This window comes from Myiozetetes cayanensis, unplaced genomic scaffold (assembly GCF_022539395.1).
Source record: "Myiozetetes cayanensis isolate MyiCay16 unplaced genomic scaffold, myiCay2020 scf5-8, whole genome shotgun sequence".
Classification (NCBI taxonomy): domain Eukaryota; kingdom Metazoa; phylum Chordata; class Aves; order Passeriformes; family Tyrannidae; genus Myiozetetes; species Myiozetetes cayanensis.
This window is the reverse complement of record NW_026087742.1, coordinates 106,594,886-106,616,278: the sequence shown is the minus strand read 5'-3', so window position 1 is coordinate 106,616,278 and position 21,393 is coordinate 106,594,886. Positions and strand designations below refer to the sequence as shown.

Sequence of the window (21,393 nt, the reverse complement as noted above, 5' to 3'; positions counted from 1 at the left end):
AATCTCTGGTCAAGAAAGTTTCTATTAAATCCTTGACTGCATTCTTTATTACATTTCACAGTCTTTCAGTGTTTGGTTCAGATACCAATTCCTTTCTGAAAGCAATTTTTTTGCAGCTTGTCTCCAAATTGGAAATCATCCAATATACAACCTATAAAATTAGAACATATTGCAATAAAAATTACTTTCTTTATAGTAGTAAAAGAATTTTAAATCATTGCACATTAGATGAGATGTGTAAGCATTATATGAAAGTTGTTTCAATCTTTTTCTTGGATTAAGCTTTACAGCTTATAACTGTAAATAGAAATGAATTAGATCTTAACATGTTTTTAATTAAAGTGTATGAACAAGGCCAGAAAAGTCAGTTTAGCTAAATATGCAGTAAATTCAGTAGATCTTCTTGCATAACAGCAGTTACTTAAATCACTGCTGACTACAGAAATTTATTACCACTTCTTGTTTAATTTGATATTCGTATAAATGAGGCATTTTAAAGACATTTTTTTTGAGGCAGACTTACCACTGACTTAAAACACTGTTCAGATGAGAGAAGGGATTCTATTGATGTCCACTAAAAAGAAAGGTACACAATAATTTGAATATTTTTAACAAGAGCAGTAACTAAACTGAGAATTTCATATAAACAGTTAATTAATATCTGCTTGCATTTCTCCTGTTATAATAGTAGCCATTTTAGCCTTATTAGTAGTAGCCATATTTTTAATAAAAAGCATTTTGCTCTCTATGGTCTGAGAAGCAGTTTGAGGGGAATATCTACTCCTGGATGAAAAAGGCTGGATGTCTAATGCTCAAAACCATTCCCAGTGAGTAGATAAAATCAGTAGCTCAAAAGGGTTAGAAGGGAGAACCAAAGGAAAGTGGTTTTGTCTGTATTTAGAACTACAACCCCTGCTTGTTGAGAAGTCCAGGATATGTTTGTATCTGCTATGAATTTTCAGGCAGTAATTGTAGCTAAATTTAAACCTATTAATGCTTCAGGCAAAACCCAGGAGTGTCTAATGTTGCCCAAATGTGAGAATTGCCATTCTTGCATGTGCTCTCAGCCAATACTAGGCTAAGAGAGAGTAGCAAATCTTAAACACACAGTCCTTGCAAGCTTCTATAAAATACACAGACATTAGAAGTTAGATGTTAGATGAATTACTGCACTAAATGTTTTCTGTCTTAGAAGAGAGCTGTGTAGGTTACTGAGTTGACATTTCACTATAAGAATTATGAAAGGATGGGAGTAAGCTTGAACATGTAACTTTGATACTAGAGTTTCCTAGTTTTTGATTGTATGATGTTACTACTTTTCTAAAATATTTTGAATCCAGTTTTTTGTATATAATTTTTGTAAAACTTCTCATGATTTAGTAACTGGAAGAAGAAGCATGCTGCAAACAGCAGCTGATAATCGTCCCTAAGGGCTGGATCACGTTTCTGTCTGTCTTTTGTGAGACTGATAGATATTAAGGCATCAAGTCAGCACGAGACTTTTATTGGAAGATTTTCTACATGTGTAGATCTTTCAGGTTTCTTTGAAGCAGCAGCCGGGCCTTTTGCTCATACAGCAGCTCCTGAGTGAGGTCTTGAAAGAGCATCCTAGATTTCTAGAGGGATTTAAAAGCTCTGTAGATGTGAGACTTAGGGCCATGGTTTGGTGTGGGTTTGACAGCACTGGGTTAGTGGTTGGACTCGATTATCTCAGAGGTCTTTCCAACCTAAATGATTCTGTGATTCTGTTAAACAGCCCTGTGGAAAGAGATGATGGAAAGAGATGATTTGTTCTAGTTTATGGTGGTGCTTTTCACTTTGTTTTGTTTTTTTTAATTGCCCTCCTTCTATGCTTCAGCTTTCAGGTTATTGCATAGAGAAAAAAAAAAGTGTTTTTATGGTTTGAAGGATCTTTTGAACTGTAAGAGAATATTTACACAGTAGAAAGTAACTCTACTGACATGTGAATTGTTTTATCACAGTCTGCAAGAAAGGCTAGTTTTCCACCGAGATATGTATTCAATGATTTCAGATATATCCATATATGTTATTTTCATTTAGACCATGAATATTACTCTGATGATTTGGTGAACTCACGGTGATGTAGAAATACATTTCAAATAATATTCTTGACTGTTTCTCCAGTATTTTAGAAATGGTTTTATCACTGTTTATGCATGTCTTAAACACCAAGAGGAAATGCTCAGCTAAAGATTTTGCTCTCCTTTCTCTATATTACTAATTTAAATGACCTAACTAATTAGTGATTTTTTTAAGAAAAACTTAAGGATGCTTACATTGTTTTAAACTGTTTTTCCTTCAACTTGTCATTAATATGAGAATTTTATGTCAGTGTAAAAAAAATTGAAACCTCCTTTTCCATGAACCAGGTTACTAAAACAACATGCACACAAGCAGCAGTAAAATTCATTTTGTCAGTTGGTAATAGTTACCAAAGCAAGTACTTCAGTCATTAAGGCAACATCTGTTAGCTTGTGTTTTGTTTTGCTTAAGTAGATTTGCAGCTGATTGCTGTGTGTTTACCCTTTGCCTTACTGTGCCTGCAGTCCTTGTCCTGGCTATGGAGCTACCTTTGTGTGGGTGTGAGCAAGAAACCTGTGCAAATGCAGGACTTCCGATGAAGATGACAAACGTCATTTTCTGATGTAAATTTGTTTTCTCCTAAAAAAAAATAGTATGACAATTTTCATTTTTATCATCATGTTGTGGTGATTTATTGGTTTTTTGAAATAATTTTACCAGGCTCAAGAAAGCAAATGTGCAGAGAGACTGCTTCTTTACAACCAATATGTCATGCTGAAGCTGGTTATTTACAGCAATTTAGCAATGGATACTAATTTAAAATTGGAAAGACTGCTAGAAAACTTTGCAGGGTAATTTTTTGTTTTGTGGGAGATGCTGATAATACATTTATCTTTGTTACCCCTACTATTTAAAAAGCAAATTTTCAGTCTAGATGATTGTCAGATGCTGTGTTTGAGAACTTGACTTGGTTTAATTCTTTAAAGACTTAAATACTTTTACTTACTCATTAAAATTATTCACATTGAGGAAAGTGAGTCTCTACAGTCTCAGGTATCATAGCTGAGACTATGCCAAGACCAAATTACTTTAAACACCAGCATGTTTTTTTCTGAATGTATCTCTGTTGACCATTGTTTTGAACAGAAGAGACAAAGTTTTTTAAAAAGCATTTAATCTGGAAGTCTTCTGGAGAGTCTGAATTTTATATGGGATTCTCATGTCTTTCTTATTAGACAGAAGGGCACAAGAACCTTTTAATTTTCATGAAACTAATTTGTCAGTACAGCACTTCATGCTTCTCAGAAGCTGCTCTCCAGCAGTTAGTAATATTAGCAAACTCTAAAGAAAAATTCTTTATGAGCTGGTTGTGATGTAAAAATGTTAAACCTTTTGTATTTAAAATTAAGGATTGAAGTATTTTTTGTTTTCTTTGTTCTATTATGTTACCTTTATTTTAAACAGCATAGTGCACCCTCAAAAAACGACTATAAGAAGGGAAGGAATGACAAGATTTCAGTGCTCTGAGTTTAATATATTTGTTTGTTTATGTTTTACTTATGTCATCCCTTAATATATCCATTTTTAAAAGTATACCTAAAAAGCCATTTGGTGCTCAGGATTTATTTTATGGTGATAGATAAAAGAGAGGTTACCTATTTAAAAGACACTTTACTAACAACTGCCTACACTCTCAAACAAATATTTAGGTGCAAAATATAACCTCAGGTTTATCAGGATTGACATCACTTTACATTGCTTTGCAATTTTTTCTTCCTGATGTCCCAAAGAATGATGAAATTTGAACCACATAGGAAAAAAAATTTTAAGAATATGTGAATAAAACTGCCAGATGAAGCTCCTGTAATCAGGAGATCTTGAAAGTCATCTTACCTGCTTATATTATAGTTTTATCTTGATTCTCCACTCAGCTGACCATACTTGTGCAGTACTGACATAAATATGTGGATCCAAGAAGGGAATTCAATTGATGATAGTGAATGTTTGTGGTTTACTTTGTGAGAGGATAGGCCTGAAAATCTGATGCTTTCAAAATGCTGGTAGGATGCACTGAAAAGGCAGTCTTACCCAGAATACTCTCTGATTCATCATTTCCACCTTTGTGAACAAATTCCTGTGATTTTTGAGAAACTCTTTTAGGATTAAAAAGAAAGTAAAGAGTCCTTGAGGTATTTCAGGAGAGGGTAACATCAGTAATACAGTACTTGATAAAAAGGATCTATGGATCCTTGTGACTTCAGAGACATGTTTCTTAAAGTTTTTAACATCAGTCTGGACAACCTAAATTTTTTTCATCACTTGAATATATATATACAGAGAGAGAGAGAGAGTCTAGTAACTTTATCACTTCCAGAAAGGCAATAGATCATCTGTAGGTCTACTGAGTCCTCCCACAGACAGATAGAAATGACCTCAAAGAGAACAGTGTTGCTGTTTTTAAATTAAATGGGTTTTGTTCAACTTGTCTGTCCCACAAAGGATTTGCTCAGGTCTCTAGACACCATGAATTCAGCTCATTGAGAGTTTGGTGGTTTTGGGTTTAAAATGTCATCTAATCTTAAAAATTTAATTACAGACTATTAAAAAGAGAGGATAGAACTGGCATTTTGCAAAAAGGCCTTCAGCTTCCAGTACTAAGAGCATGTTAGTAATAAGAAGTGAAAGTAGAATGTTTAGAAGCCCATTCCTTTCTACTCAGACAATTGTTATTTCCATTATTTTTTCTCTTAGTTTATATTTTGGTCTTGACTAAAACAGAATTCTGTTGCTTTGTTAATATTTACTGTGTGTTAAGTGCTGTTTATTCATTTCTGGTGAAAATAAGAACAGTTCTCATGCAGCCATTTGTGATGGGTTTAAGTTTGATACCAGCATTTACTTTACAAACAGCAAGAGGGTTATGGAAGTTGTTGCACTGGCAACATTGCAAATGTCCATCTGATTGCTGGCCAAGCTTCATGGCTAAAATGTTGTAGTGAAGTCCAACTGGACAAAATCACTAAATAGTTTATGGTACAGAATTCTAAAAGGAGAGCAGTTTAGAAAACAAACTTGAATTGTAACTGGAGCTTAATGTGGGCATTTCAAAGAAATACTCCATTTGAGAAATCTTCCTTTTCGATCTACAAGAGATGCAGGAGGAGCAAGGTACTAAGGCAGACTAAGTCCAGTTTTGTGACATAAAGAACAGAAATGTCAATTTTTGTTCCTACTCCATTAGAAGATTAAGACAAATGTATTGTTCTTTTTCTTAAGGGTGAGATTTTCTTAAGCAATTAGAAAGTTTTAGTCTCTATTTGAACAATAACAGAAGTTAATACTCTGTGCCCTGAAAGTCCTACCTTAAATATATTTTCTATTAGTCTGCAGATAAATTAACTAACTATATCAAACTGATTATTGCTGTCATCCAAAGCTCATAGAACAAATGAATGTCTTTCCTTTCCCCTCAGTAGACTTCTTATCAGGCTTCATGTCCTTTAAAACAAACTGAAGAGAAATTAATAAAGCTGATGGACCAGCAGAGTGCCAGTAAAAAGGGATATGACCTTAGTTGTCATCTTTCGTTTACATTGTTATTCTTGTGATAGCCTTGTTTGTTTTCCCTGGTGTTTTCCCTGGATTTTTGTACAGCTTTTGCTCAGCTGCTGTTCAGGCAGTCTAAGCTTCCCCCTCGTTGGCCTGTCAGTCATGCTTGAAACTGAGGATAATTCTGTCTGGCTGTTAAATGCTGAGTCTCTCTTTGGAAGTTACCACCAAATGTGTCGAGTTGACTACAGTGGTGCTTGCCTGTTGTGTGGCTGTGTTTTAAGTATGACTGAAATTCCTATTACACGTTTTTATATAAACTCACAAAGAATTGGACAAATGACACTGAGTTGCCATTATTCCTGGTGAGAATCAGTGGCACCAGAGGCTGATGGTCTGACCAAGGCAGAGACCTGGGGAAGTGGCAATACCGAGGGCAGACTGGAAAGCAACATCTTAAAATAGGGATGGTGAGAAATCACTGAGGAGAGATGAGGTTCAACTGCTATATCTTGAAGACAGAGCTTTTATGGTGTATCTGATACAGGTGAATAAAAGGAGAATCAGTAAGTGGGCAAGGAATTTGTGAAAAGGGCAAGAATGGTCTGTTCATGTTGTGTTTATCATCCAGTATCAATCACATCGTGACCAATACCCCAAATTTAAATGACCTATGATATGTTCCCTGACAAATTTGAAAAATGTAGAACTCTTCCCCAGCTACTAAACATTACATCTCTTTCAAACTATAGAAAAATATTATCTCTTTCAAATGATGAGAAATAATAGCTCTTGGAATTATCACTCTGGCTGCCATGTCTGCAATTTCTTCCTTTGTACAAGATATGTAATCAGTTATATATCTAATACATATCTGCTTAAGCACAGTGGTGCCTTGTGGCAACGAATTCTACAGGTCCACTTTTTTGTGGATAAAGAAAGGAAAAAAGTATTATTTTTTTCTGTTTAACATGTGATACATATTTCTGAGATTCCATTTGATTACTTGACATAGTATATGGTAAAAACAAAAATTTTTGAAGTACCTAGAGGGTTAAGCTTGAAACACCCATTTCCCACTTTCTGCATTTTATCTTAGTATTACTATATGATTTCTATTTTCCTTATTTTTTTCTTGTGGGGTTTTTTTTTCTCCCATTACTTATATTATTTCTTGTTAGTTTATTTATTTAGTTAGTTAGTATATTATATCATGTCGAGTTAGATTTGAGTCTAATTTAGCTTTTGGGGTTTTTTTAAATCTAACTTGGCATTTTCTGTACCCCACAACATGACTTATACATGCTGATTTTAGGGGGGTTTTTTTGTTTGTTTTAAAATCTGAAAGACATGCTGCTGTTTATTATCATTAATGGTAAACAGTTCAGAAATTTCCATGAGTTCTCAGTGCTTGAAGCATATCTGAGGTCAATGCTTCAGTTATGTTAATTAATTGCTAATGGTGTCTATTGATGAACCCTGTGCCTTTACTGTTTCCAAGAGTAGATTTATTTTTGTGGTAATTGACCTATAAGTGTTGCAGTGTGGCTTTACTCCAAGGGATGGGAGGCAGTTCTCCTAGGGCTTGTCTTCTCTCTTTGTTCCTGTGGAACACTATCAGAATACACTTGTCAAATAAGATGCCACTAAGAATCCGTTCAGATCTGCCTTTAGTGACACCCTTCCTTTTTACCCTGTGCTGACCCCTTGGGGCTGTGGACATTTGTCACTGTTAGTTCTTTTCATGTTAGGAAAAATAAGAGTAGAAGCATAGAAAGTATTTATTAAATTTTGCTAAATTTGCTTTCACATCATGATATTACTCTCCTTTCTTCTGGCTGGGATAAGATACCCAAGCGTCAGGAGAATGAGTTAAAGATGGACATAAATATTTATTAGTTTCTTTTTATTACTAGTAATCTTTCAGATGCTAGTATGTATTGGCACTTTCATTAAGGTGATGGTCTTGATTTAAAATATTGAATGCCTTCAAGGCTACAGGTAGTTAGGAACCCAGTAGTGTATACTGAGTTCAGATACTTCTTGTAGTGTCTGCTATTTTGAACACATCTATTGAATATTTCTGCTGTCAAGTTCCTGCTGATTTTTTCCATCTGGAATTATTCAGAGCCCTTCTGGGTTTGACTAATCTAAACAAATTTGCCTGTTTGTTCTTGGCACCCTTTTCCCAATGTTAATTAATGCACTTAATAACACCTACTAGTGCTCCCCTGGAACAGGCTCCTAATGCTCAAGGTTGAAAATTATTTATGTTGACTACATTGTATGCTCCTAATCTCTGTTTTGTTTTATTCAACTTTGAATCCCTTTCATGCTTCCTAAATAGCTCCTTTTATAGGGGCTTAAGTTGTGGATAGTAAATAGATCATGTTGCTTTGTTCTTAGTTTTCATCTTTGGTTTCAAGAAATTCTAAGAAAAAGTTGGGAAATTTAGTTTTTCCAAAGACACAGATTTTTACTGGTCTATAATGCACTCATTAAAGAAATATAGAATGATACACATGAAAGCAGAGTACCCATCCCCATTAGAGGGCTTAATTTCTCTTTCTGATGGAAACCACAAGACCTTAGTATTTATATAGATATATAGTCTTTATAGGTGGCTTCTCATTCTAGATATGTATTTGTTTGGGTATTGTCCAACTGTTCTAACTTGTAGGAATCCTTTGTAGCATTAGAATAGAGCTTGAAAAATTAAGATGATTAACATCTGAAAAAAGTAATATCTAAGCCAAAGAATGGAACATTTTCTGCATGATCAATATCACCCCCTGATACTCAGTTATTTTCTTGTGATTTCTGTTGTGGATATAGGTTGTGTTTCACATCAGTAGTGAATTTCATACATGCAGGCCTCTGATAAAACAGCTTTCCCCTCTCAAGGGTTTTATGCTGTTCTTATATACCTTGTTAGAAAACCTGAGTCATGATATCTCAGTGCAAAGGGGAAAACATGAAATAGGGAATCATTTAGTGATTCAGATATTTTTGTAGGAAATCACACTTCAGTGCTATAGTGATGGTGTAAGAGAGCTCAATACCAAATCTCATGGGAGGAAAAGGTGTGGATTTTTGTTTTATATACACTTTCATACAACTTTATACCTTTGATGTGTTTGTCCCAGCTGTCTATCCATAAGAGTTTCATCCATAGTAATTCCTCAGAGTAACACAGAACACAGGAAACATCACATAATGGCCTCTCATCATATCCCTTGTGTTCTTCTTGGGTTTGGGATGAGTGTTCTGTGTACCTGGGTGAATGATATAACTCCCTGATGTTTTACCTGGCTTTTGCCTTCTTGGAGGGAAGGGCCTGAGCAAACTGGGCTTATATAAGTCCATAGACACTGATGGAGTACCCCTTGACTCTGGAGGATGCAGAACCAAAGCTCCTTCCAGTGGTGCCAAGTGACAGGATAAGGGGCAATGGGCACAAACCAAAACACAAGTGTTTCCCTCTGACCATCAGGAAGCATTTTTTCATATCAGGTTGGCTGAGTGCTGGCACAGGCTGCCTGAGGAGGCTGTAGAGTTTCCATCCTCAGAGGTGCTCAGAAGCTGTCTGCACACAGACCTGGTGTCTGGATCTAAGGGTCTTTGTTGAGCAGGGGGTGTTGAGCAAGCAGACTTCCAAAGTTCTCTTCCAAGATTCACTCTTCTTTTTCTCTGTGAACAATCTTATGGAAATGAGCAACTGTTGACACCTTTTCATGCTTTCTACTGATTTCTCTCAGGATCAGAAGTTTAAATAGTGTTTCTTTAACTATACCATAACCAAAAGTTACATTCTTGCTAATAAATAGTTAAAGTAGAGGCTGGATTTTAAAAAAAAAATTCTTTTCAGAAGTATTCATCTGGAAAAATGTCTGTAGTTATTTGTATTTTTGGAGGCTTTTCACCTTCCATGTGATGGATAAGAATTACTTGCATCATTATTTCATATGTGTGCTGTTACTTCTTTTTCTTTTTCTCAAATCCTATTTACCAGAGATGGTTACTTTAAAAGAAAATGGATATTAAGTTAGTATTTTAGAATATATTGCCATGCCCTTTCACCTGTGAAAAACTATAAATGTAAACATATTTCATGGAAGATGAGCTGAGATGCAATTTTTCAACTGACTGGAAAAAGCAGAAAAAAGACTAGGACTGCCAACTAGGTTTCAGTCTTAAGACATGATGATGATTACTGTGTCAAATACAATCATGAATGTAAGCCTCTAGCTGGAAAGCATTAAAGTTGTTTTTATACGGTCTTTTATTTAGATTTAGGCCTCCTATTCAGAAATAAGTGTAGCTAGGTGGAAGTGAATAATTTTATAAGCTGAGGTTGATTCCTTCTGGAAAAAGAACAGGATTGAAGAATGTTTCCCAATCTCAAGTCATTACAGTGTTTGTTAACATATCTATTTATACAAGAAGATTTAAAATTTATCTTTTGGTTAATTAACAGAAAAGATAGAGGTATGTTTTCTTTAAAGATCTTAGGATATACTTTAAGGATTTATTTACATAAGATTAAGTAAAACTGATTCATCAGTTAAACTGATGAATTCATCAGTTATGTTTTCATTTCTATGACTAAAATTTGAAAATTATTTGAGAACATGTAAATATATGTTGAGGGAAAGAAATGCACCTCCTCAGACTTTGGATAAATTACCTAGAACATATAGAGCATGCTTGCATGATGGTGAATACAAAATAATGTCACAAGCCAAATTGAGTATCTTTTCCATGGAAACATCTGATAACTCCTTCAAAGTTTATTAATGAGGAAGGAAACTTTGCAAATCATGCACTCTTTGGGAGTTAGATTTGAGTGACTTTGCGAGAACTGCATGGGAACACACAGATTTCTGGGTATATCCATTTTCTCTTGGCTTCTCATAGCAGAACAGTGAGACTTCCTCACTCCTAGATTTAGTGTATATTGATGTCTCTCTCCACTCTGTGAAATTGTCCAGAGTTGTTGCTGAAGGGTTATGATTTCTTATACTAAGAATTTTTGTCTTTGAAGCTCACCCAAAAAAGAATAGAGCTAGAACTATCACAGAACATCCTGTTCCCTTTGAATTCAGTTGAAGGTTAACTGTTCACCTCACTGAAGTTGGGATTTTCTTTGTAGGGCTTTTGTATCAAACACATACTGAAGTTCTGTTGAACTGAGTGTGAGTTGAATAGCATCTGAATTTGCTGAATTGGGCTCTAGTAATTTTATTTAATTATTTATATATATTTACATGATCCTGAGGAGCAGAGGAACAGAACTAGAGCTGTTTTTTCTTCCCAGTGTTGTTGAAACTGAGTAATGATAAATTATTAGTATTACTCTGTATTACTTCTGGTTGTAGTTCCTGTTGTTTTACCATCTTTCTGCAGTAAATCTATTTTAGTCAGATTATCTCTTTAGAGTGGAGAACTTATTCTATATTTCAATTTTCTGTAGGAGTTTGAAACCTCCTGAATAGTAAATACCTGTATAAGGTATGCAGTGGTTCTTTACAACTAATATGATTATATTAGATTATATTGATGTAAGAATGAGTAGGCAGTCTGCCTTCTTTCCTTCTCACTCAGATGCTAACCAGTTTTCTCACCAGCTGCTTCTGATCTGAATATTACAGAGCTGGTATTTTTTCCTTGTTAGCATTTTATGCTTCTTAAAATATACTGACATATTAGAAGTTTTAAAGCATATTGAGTCAATCTGATCCGTCAGCATCTTTGTGTAGTGTGACTGCAACTTGAGGCCCATGTTTTAGAGGGGAAAAAATAATGTGTGTGTTTATTTAGTGTTACTCTCACTTAACGTAAGATGATGTATGGTACAATAAGAACTGCAAGTGCTGCCAGAGAAGTTTTGCAGCCTGGGAACTGAGACTTCTCTCTCTTGCATGGTAGCAAATCGCTGTTCTGCTCCACAACTGAGCTCAGCCCTCAGAGGCTGACGCTTTAAATGAAAACTACACTAACAGTTTAATAGTGTCCTTTGTGAGTCCTAATTGATTTCATGTAATGCCATCAGTGCATTTCACAGTCTTATTAAATCTAGTTGTTTCTACAGTAAGTAAGGCTAAGGAAACAAGTGCCTTTAGAATATAATTATTTTCACAATCAGTTTTAATTATACTTCACTGTCTTATAAAGCAACGATTTTATCTTATAAAATTGTATTTGAGTAATTAATATGTTGTTTATTAGATGGCACTGTTGACTGCCTTGGAATTTCAACAGAATTAAATGTTTTGGAATGCAAGGAAAAACTTAATTCTACACATTAGGGACCATGAAGCATGAAGAAGATTTAAACAGAACAATAATCTTTCTACTTCTTTGGTAGAAAAGGAGATAAGTTTTGTCTGTTTGGTTTTAGTCTTGATTTTAATATTTCTTCTTTTTCTGAGTTCTCTCTTGAATGGGAATATCAGAATAATTAAATATTGTCTTCCCGTGTTTTGTTGGGGCATTACTTGAATGATGCGAGGATAAGACTGGAATCTGTTCCGTGAGTTCAGAGAACTGGAGGGAGGGTGGTGGGGGGGGTTGCAGGGTTGTTTGTTCTGGTTTGGGTTGTTTTTTTTTTACTTTGGAATTTTTTCTGTTTACTTGTTTTGTGTTTTAAGATTACTTTTATGTTTTCACTAAGGGCTGTTTAGAAAATCCCCTTGAGTGAGTTCATCAAAATATTACTGTGTATCTACAAGTAATTTTTAATGATATTTCATATGTCTGTGATTATATACTTCATATGTCTGTGATTGTATAATTCATATATCTGTGATTCCCTTTTCTTTAACCTGATAACTCTTAAGATTTACTCTGAAAAGTCATTGCTTCTAATGAAATTTTACTGGGAGATTAGAAATCACAAATACATATAAAATAAATAATAATATTTTCAATAGTATAAAAAGCAATATGTAATTAATTTTAATTACAAAGAGATACCCTGAGTTTCATTAATGATTTCTCCGTAGCTTGCCATGTAAGTGTGATAATCTATGGTTATCTATGGTTAAGAAAATGTACACTTATGGTTTTTTTATATTCTTGACCTATGCCAAGGCATAGGGAGGGAAAAGAGACAAGAACAATGGGTGCAAGTAAAACCTGTTAGGAAAAATTCCTTCTAACTCTGTCATCCCTTTGAGAAACATTTTGGGAATGTGGGATCCCATAAGTGAACGGAGCATAAGAGAAACAGAAATTATGTTTAAAAAAGGTGGATGAGAAATTTGCCTCTGGGATAACACAGATCCCATGTGCTGATGTTGGCAGGTGCTTATTTAAAAAGAAGTTGTTTAAAGGTCCTATACAGAAATCCATGTATGTGATTTGTGCCCCAGAGTGTGATACATCCTTTGCTTTTAGAAACCCTTCTCAGTCTGAAAAATAATTGTGTAGAAGAGAGGGGGTATTAATATCCAAACTTGATCTGAAACTTCATGGATAAACAGAGGCTAGGGTTTTTTCCTCTTTTTGCCATTAAATATCAATGGGGCTTTAATAAAGATATGTAAGGGGCAGACAATTTAAATTAAAAAATATGTTTTCAAATTGATTTACTATATTTAGTGACAGGTATAAGACTAGAAACAAGCCAGCCAATGAGCAATAGCAAAATAAATATTTTCTCTCTCTTGCTGCATCCATTTCCCAAAGTACATAGTAACAACAGAAACATTTTTTAATACAAAGTATTTTCTGGTTTTGCAGAGATTTATAATAGGAAAATGGTTCAGGAAAAAAACAGTTTCATCTTGCTTAGCAGAGTGAATAACTGCTCTTTGAAGTATTTCCCCCTGTGTGTCAACAAATTTGTAAGGACAAACTATAGGGACTTATTACTAAGATCAGAAGATGTTCTAATTTTAGTACCTGAGGAGACTGTCATCAGTTAGGAAATTTTGTGTGATTATCATGAAAAAGAACATTCCTGTATCCATATAAAAAAAGTCTTGAGTTCCAATGGGAGCATGGGGACATTGAGGGGTTTTGTTCTTCCTTCCTGCAGAAGTTAAGAGAATCTGCAGAGAGCTGCCTTAGTGTGTTTATTTTGGAGCAGCTGTTGCATTTAGTCTCTCTGTGTGCCCAGTTACATCTGGAATTTTAAATTATTTCATTGGTTATTCGTTCATTATAAATATGGATAATGCAACCAGGGCAGAGATGACCTTCAGGTTATCTGAAGACACCGAGAATCAGCTCTCGACCAGAGAGCATGAGATCATGAGAAATGCTTGACTTAGGTAAGCACTGCTCAACAACAGCCAAAACATCAATGTGTTATCAATATTATTCTCATACTGAATCCAAAACACAGCACTGTACCAGGTACTGAGAAGAAAATGAATTCTATCCCAGTTGAAACTAGGACATGCACATACAAAAAGGCTTATGTCACTGGTAGAAATCCTGTTTATATGCCTGAACCAGCAGGGCAATACCTGTATGTCCTCACTGAGCTCCATAAACGGCATTCTTGCTTATTTATTCAAAGACCTTCCCACATGTGAAATGAAATCTTTCCTTCTTAAAGTTCTCCACGTCAGCTATCTTTAGGAAGATCTTAGTGGTGATAAAGATCAGGCAAAGAGCTCCAGAAAGTCACTGTTGCCTTTTTAGAGGTAGCTTTTTCATCAGGTTTGTCACTTAGTCCTTACTGTAAGGGACTGAAGCACAAAATGACTTAAAAAAAAAAAAACAAACCTGAGTACAAAATTCTGTATCACCACACCAAAGTTCTGACTGAATGACTGGTTCCTCAGGCAGAACAATAGGAGCATAAGGGCCTGTGGATGTATGTTAGCTACATCTGGATGCTGATCTCAAGTGGTTGGGATGCTGATATTGTAGCTCTGAATTCAGTTGCACTTTGAGGCTTTCTACCCTTTTGCAACATAGAAGTCATTTCAGAGGCAGAGTTGCACAAAGATGAGCAATCTCCAGTACTGGAGGATCAGCTTGGATGAGAGCACTTTCCAATAAGCCAGACAAAACAGTGATAGTGGGATGTAAGCATGTGTATGTAAAGATCACTCAAGAAGTTTAGAACCACACACATGCACCAGTGTCTACAGCAGACAAAAGCCAGTGACCTCTGTTTGGATGGTCAAACTAAAAGGCACATTTATACAAAAGTGTTACTGGAAAAAAACTGTGCATCCCTTACTGCAGTTTCAAGTTAGTTGAGATCCAGAAAACCGTATGAAAGTGGTACTTAAAATGCTATCTCAACATAGTTTTCCCCACTGAATGTTGTATCAGCCATTCCAGAGGTAATCTGCATATTGATCACTTACTAGCAGGCATTATTAACTTTAACTGGCAGTATAGAATATAGTCCCTAGATTCTGGAAGAAAATTCTTCTAAGCAGCATTCCCCAAACTAACAAACATGATTAATTTTGAATTTGCATTTCAAAATTATATCAGTAACAGTTATTTTAAGAAATTCATGTTTAAGAATTTGATTTTGCTTTCATACCTGTGACTTCTCTTTGCGTTCCCACTTTGAGGTTAAATTATTCTACCTCTTTGATAGGTTCTTTGTCAGTCAAAGTTAAAGCAGCTGAAGAAGGGTTACCAGTAAGAGCTTAAACTTACACAGTAGTAAAAATTAATTGTTCCGATAAAGCGTTGCAATTGTTCCTTTGTCATACTGGCAGAAGGGATATAAACCTCATGAAAAAGTGCAAAATGTTTCCAACGTTAGCAGGAAGGTGCATGTAGTTCAAATTCTCTGTGATAGCTGGCTCCAGAAAAGAAAGTCAGGTAATTTTTTTTTTTCTTTTTTTTTTTTATTGTATAGAATTGTAATGTCAGGAAAGAGAAAATACGGTTATAGAGTTATAGAGAGAGAACCACAGGAACTATAGAAGTAAAACCATTTACTTTCCAGTAGTCCAGGACATTTTATTTTACATCTCAGTGTGATAGCTTTAGATCACTACAGTCTGCAGATGGAAGTGTGATTTAGTGATCTATTGAACTCTGAATGATACAGAGTTTCTTCACTTTTATTGCTCTTAAAGAAATACCTGGGGAACAGAAATTTGTTAGTTTATGCTCTGCAGTTATTATGTGTCCTGTTTTCTGGGCATCTCAAAGCATTATTTAAATGCTGACCCTTGTAGTGTATTTTGTAATGTGAATAAGCATTGCAGTTCTAAATAGACAAACACATACTCATAAAATGTGAATTATTCATTCCAAATTATGTAGCAAATACTAGAGCTGAAGAAAAATCTGATATTCACACTTATGGAGCCTCTTCAAGCACTGTATTCCTTGTGTTGCCTGAGATTGAATAGTGTTGAATGAAGCACTCTTGAGATCTGTTTAATCACAGAACCACAGAATATTCTGAGTTGGAAGGACCCACAAGAATCAACAAGTCCAATTCTCAATGACACCGTTGTTTGCAAACCTCAGCACTTTTGCTTCTTGTTAGATTCTGTAATAAGATGTTCAGTTGTATGGATGTTGGGGTTTTTGTGTATATATAATTTTTTTTAATGTATGTTATGGTACAAATTCTGGGTTTTAGTAATAACACAATATACCTTGCTTAAGAACTTGAAGATCACACGGATTTCAGATAACTTTGTTTCCCCCTGCTTATCTTCTCAAACATTTTCACAGAGCTATATTTAAAAAATATTGGTTTTAAAAGTTCTCAGCACAGCTGCAATGTCCTGTAGCAGAGTCTGGTAGCTTTCTTTTTTGTTGTTGTTGTTTTTTGGCAGCATAAAAACATCTTCTTGGCAGCATAAACATTCACACTTAGACACATTGCTTGTCTCACTTCCTCTGACATGCCACCATTTTCCCTCAACTTGAAGCTTTGAGCTGACACATTCTTAAAACAGTACCATAATTTCTGTCCTGCCACAAGGCTCATATGACAACTAGAGTTGGTCAGTCCACTGTCACTGGTCCCAGTAGTTCCTAATAATCAAATTTACATGGAAGATTGGCAACTAGCTTACCTACTTTTAGACACATAAACTTCAGTCTTGTGTAAAATCAAAATTGTCTAAGCTTTAGGTGATTTAATGTCGTAGTCAAGAGAAAAAAAAATTACTGTCACCTTGATCTGGTACAACAAATGTGTACAGAAAATGGAGGAGAAATTAAATTCCAGCAATGTTGGTGTCCATGTTTGGCATAGGGAGTGTAATTGCTTGACTTCTTGGTGTCTAGATGAAACTAAGATAAATCCCACCTTTAGTGTTTCTCCCTTGAATAAAAAGCTTTTTGTTATACACTATGTGTTTATTTTTATGTCATAGTAGAAAAGATAAAAGCTGTTTTTTCTTATTATCCTAAAGTATTTTAGGAGTACTTTGTAGTGTTTCTACTGTGCAGTTTTCCATTTATGCTAAGATATATCTGCTTACTTCATTTTATTTTCTTACAGCTTGCACTCACCATGGAATTAAACATATTTGGATGATACAGACTAAAGAGAAAGAATCTTTATTTTGGGTTTTTTCGCAATAATTTCCTGGATAATATATATATATATATATATATAATATATATATATAATATATATATATATAATATAATTTTGTGCAATTTATCTTGTCATATGCTGGATTTGATACTCAGTTTTAGTCTTTATGTTTTCACTTTCTTTTCTTTATTCTAACCTCATAATTTTGAAGTAGTTTAAAAGCCAAGTAGAGTGAAGCTTATTGATACACTGCAGATCTGTCAGTGTAGCTGAATGTTTATTGCATGTCAGCTAAATCAAAATTTAAAATGCAAAGTACTAGATATTTTCTGGTAGGTGTATTAGTATGCCTATAGATTAGAAACACATTTCTGTAAAGTGAAAGAATTATGTGTCATAGGATTTCTGTGCATCATAGAAGTGCCAGAAGATTCTTCATAATGAAAACTTCATTCTTTACCCAGATCAATAAAAAGCTATATTTTTTCATGAAGTCTTAGAGTTTCTCTATAAGATAAATTCTGATTTAGAGTAATCCTTACCACAGCTCTCCCTCTGAGTATCTTTTTGATATCTGTGCTTGTGCTGTTTTTTGTTGTTTTACCCTCACCATGTATTTGCAGAATGCTATTATTAGACCATTGCTGTGTATTTATAGGAATTCAGGTGTATGGGAGTTAAAAATGTGCCTTTAATGTTCTGAAGAAACTGCAACAAAAAAAATGTTATACCTGATTCTGCAAAGGCACCAATATTAACTATCATATTGCACACTGTAAATTGAATTAAAATAATGCTACAAAGCATATCTTATAATAGAATTGTGCTCTGAAGGACTGGATAAACGATATTTAGTTTTAGCAAGTTTGTTTCATTTCCAAGTTTTATTGAATAACTGTGAAGCTATTTTTGAGCTAAAAATGGTAAATAGGTCAATATAGTATTTTCCGGGTAAAATATTTTCTTATTGTCTTTTTCCAAAGTTTATACTGATTTAATGTGTAATGATAATAATATTTTGATGTAATTTCTATTTAATTATTTTTAGTTTAACAAAAGAACAACGAATTCTTTCACTGCAATTGTTTTAAATTTGAAGAGTGGCCTAACCACAAGCCATGTTTATAACCATATAGAATAAAGCCGGGCAAGAGATCATGTTCACTATTCTGAAACAAAGCGTTTCCTACTGACATCCCCTGGGGACACATTCTAAAACAGGTGAAGCACTGCCATGATGTGGAGAGTTCTTGTAGATAGCAGCAGGTGCAACTGAGATGAAAATCCCATCCATTTTTAAGTGAATGGTGAATGACTTTGTGCCGAGGCATTCAAGAGTTCTCTCACTTTCTGAATGAAAAATTAATTCCTTTTCTAACCAAATGGTTGGGATAAGCAAATAAGGTGTTAAAGGATTCAAAGTATGATAGAAATATGTAGCTATTGTAACATTTGACTCTCAGGGAGGATTTTTTTTATTTTCTGAAATGGTTGTCCTTGCCTGTGCTCTGACTTAATTTTTCTTACTGTCCTCTGCTGCAATTTACTTATACACTTGTTAAAAAAAATATTAAGTCAGTGCCACTCGGCCAAACTTGTGGTGGTGTTTGTTTCTTTTCTTTTCTCTTACACTTTAACCAGTGTACTAGATTTTAGGGTGATATCATTACTTATCAAGAGTATGGCCTCTTCACGACAGAAATTAGGATTTGAAAGAGAGATTAGCATTTAGAAATTTCTTGGCCTCTTCTGATAAATTACAACTCAAGCAGTTATATCTGTTAAAATCTAGTATCTTAGTCTCTACCTAAATAACTATAAAACTAGACAGGGAATCCATCAAGATATATGCAGACCACCACAGATTTGTAGACTTAACGTAGGTGTGCATCACACTGCATTCATTCCACTTGAGGTAGTTCCAGTTACTAAATGGCTTGACTATATATTTTCAGAGCTTAACAAATTATTCAGTTATAATGTTGATGTTAAATGTGCATGTAATATAATAGCTAAGCAGCCTTGGCAGACTGGTGTTAATGAACAGTATGTCATACTTAACTGATCATGTTTCTAAATCTATATTTTGCTCAAGTTCAATGCAAAATATCAGTGAGTACATGTGACACCTGCATTGCACAGGAATGCTGATAGAACACAGATTTACCTTCATGTTTTTTCAGCACTAGAATTGCTGGAGTCTTTAGGGTTCTTTCTTAATCCATGAGATAACTTTGGTCTCCAAAGGTTTCAGGTCATAAAAACTAATCACTAAATTTGTCATATCATGCAGTGGCCAGGAACTATTTCATGATTTCTGAAAATAAACATGATTTCTCACTGTAGTGTTAATGACAAATTAGAAAATAATCTTTTATTAAAACAAATTGGGGAATTACTGCTGATTATTTTTTTTTGTTTCAATTGTGAATGTTTTAGGTATAGTGCTTTGAAAGAAGTGCTTTTGCTAAAGTTTTTATCAGAGAGATTCCACTTACTACTTCTCAGCTGAAAAGATAAAAAAGGAACACTACCTGCCAAACACACTGTACAAGTCCTGTAGCTAATGTATCTGCAGACTTACTTTGATTGGTCTATGAAAAATATTTCGTTTGTCTTTGTTATATTTTGATTTAATGATTAAGATTTTCTTTCTTCCAAAGAGTGCTGTATTTGACTGTTTGTACTTGTGCAGGGTTGGTGAGCGTGAAGCGGCCCTAGAATCAGCCCTAAGAATGTTGCAGCAATTCTACCTGGATCTCGAAAAGTTCCTTGCTTGGCTTACAGAAGCTGAAACAACTGCAAATGTCCTGCAGGATGCTACACACAAAGAAAAGACGCTCGAGGATGCCAAAACAGTTCGGGAGCTCATGAAACAGTGGCAGGTAAGAGGAGCACTTCAGTTTAGAGGCACTTGACAAGCATGAGAGTTTATCAAGCATATCTGATATTTATAGAAGTTATATAATTTGCATCAAGTTTATTCTCTGTAGCTTAACTGAATTAGTTTTTCTCCATTACTTTCAAATACATGAGAAATGGTTATTTGGTAGTCTATTGTCAACGTGCTCTGTTGCGGTAATAAAAAGAGATAATGATGCAAATTTTCCTCGTAAATGGCTGGACAGTTTTCATACAGTTATTTTCCTCTGGGGAAAAAAAACCTTAAAGAGAAAGACTGTTGTACTTAGTGTTCCAAAGAATCTTGAAGAGAAAGAAAATTAATTAGATGATATGGTGCTGTTGAACTATGCTGTTACACTTTCATTGTACTTTCTTCATTACACTTATTGAGAGGTCTTCTTGAGATTTTAAATTTCTTAAATATGAGGTTAGTTGACTGTTTGGAAGCAGGACCCTTTTGTCCAACATTCGTATAATCATAGAATAGTTTAGGTTGGAAAAGACCTTTTAGACAATCAAGTCCAACCATTAACTCAGCACTGCCAAGCCCACCACTAATAGACCACGTCCTAAAGTGCCACATCTACATGTCTTTTAAATACCTACAGGGATGATGACTCCACTAATTCCTTGGGCAGCCCATTCCAATGCTCAACAACCTTTTTGGTGAAGAAATTTCTGGTATTCCTTCATAGTGCATGACTTTCCTGTTGACAGAAAGTTCAAAACTGGAAATTTCAGGCACTGGATCATCTATGCCTGAATTTACTTTAAGAGAAACATACTGTGAAAAGTTTAGTTATAAGTGATTATATTGAGTAAGTACATTGGATGGATATACTTCTTTTGGCCCTACTGTATTAATACATGATTTATCTATTTACTGAACTGGGGCTAGTTTCCATTATATGATAATCTGTTGCACAATTGTTGCACTGTACAAAAATAAGCCTAAATCATACTTTTAATACTGGTTTCTCTTTATGCTAATTTGATTTTATAGCAATATACCAAAGCCCCCCATGTGTTTCTGAATTTAATTACACTATTCTTCTTACATAAAATTTTTCATTTAGGTGATATAATTTAAATGACATAAGAAAATTATTCAAAAGAAAAAAAGAGTGAATTTATATAATAGATAGGGAGTGCTTAGCTGTAAAATAATTTATTATGATGGGTAATATTTACAGTAGTCATAGCACATATCATTAGTCTTTATTGTGAAAGCTTTTTGCCCAAACAGGTACAGTTTCCTGATACCGGTGCAAATATTACCTATCTGTGTTGCTACAAAACTGGATAATGGAGTACCATTTTGTCAATAGAACAATTTTATGATGTCAGCTGAATGGTCAGGAAAGGGATTATGGCTTTTCATCTGTTCCTTAGGTATTGCTGCATCAATT

General features: G+C 34.6%; 1 protein-coding gene across 11 annotated transcripts in view; it reads left to right on the top strand.

The window, feature by feature from the left end:
* DMD (dystrophin) overlaps window positions 1-21,393 on the top strand; it is a 1,047,400-nt gene that overhangs the window by 788,239 nt on the left and 237,768 nt on the right. For all 11 annotated transcript variants that reach the window (XM_050333288.1, XM_050333286.1, XM_050333290.1 and 8 more), the window contains one exon: window positions 19,776-19,965. In XM_050333288.1, the coding sequence (XP_050189245.1) occupies window positions 19,776-19,965 (190 nt within the window). The remainder of the gene's footprint in view (window positions 1-19,775; window positions 19,966-21,393) is intronic.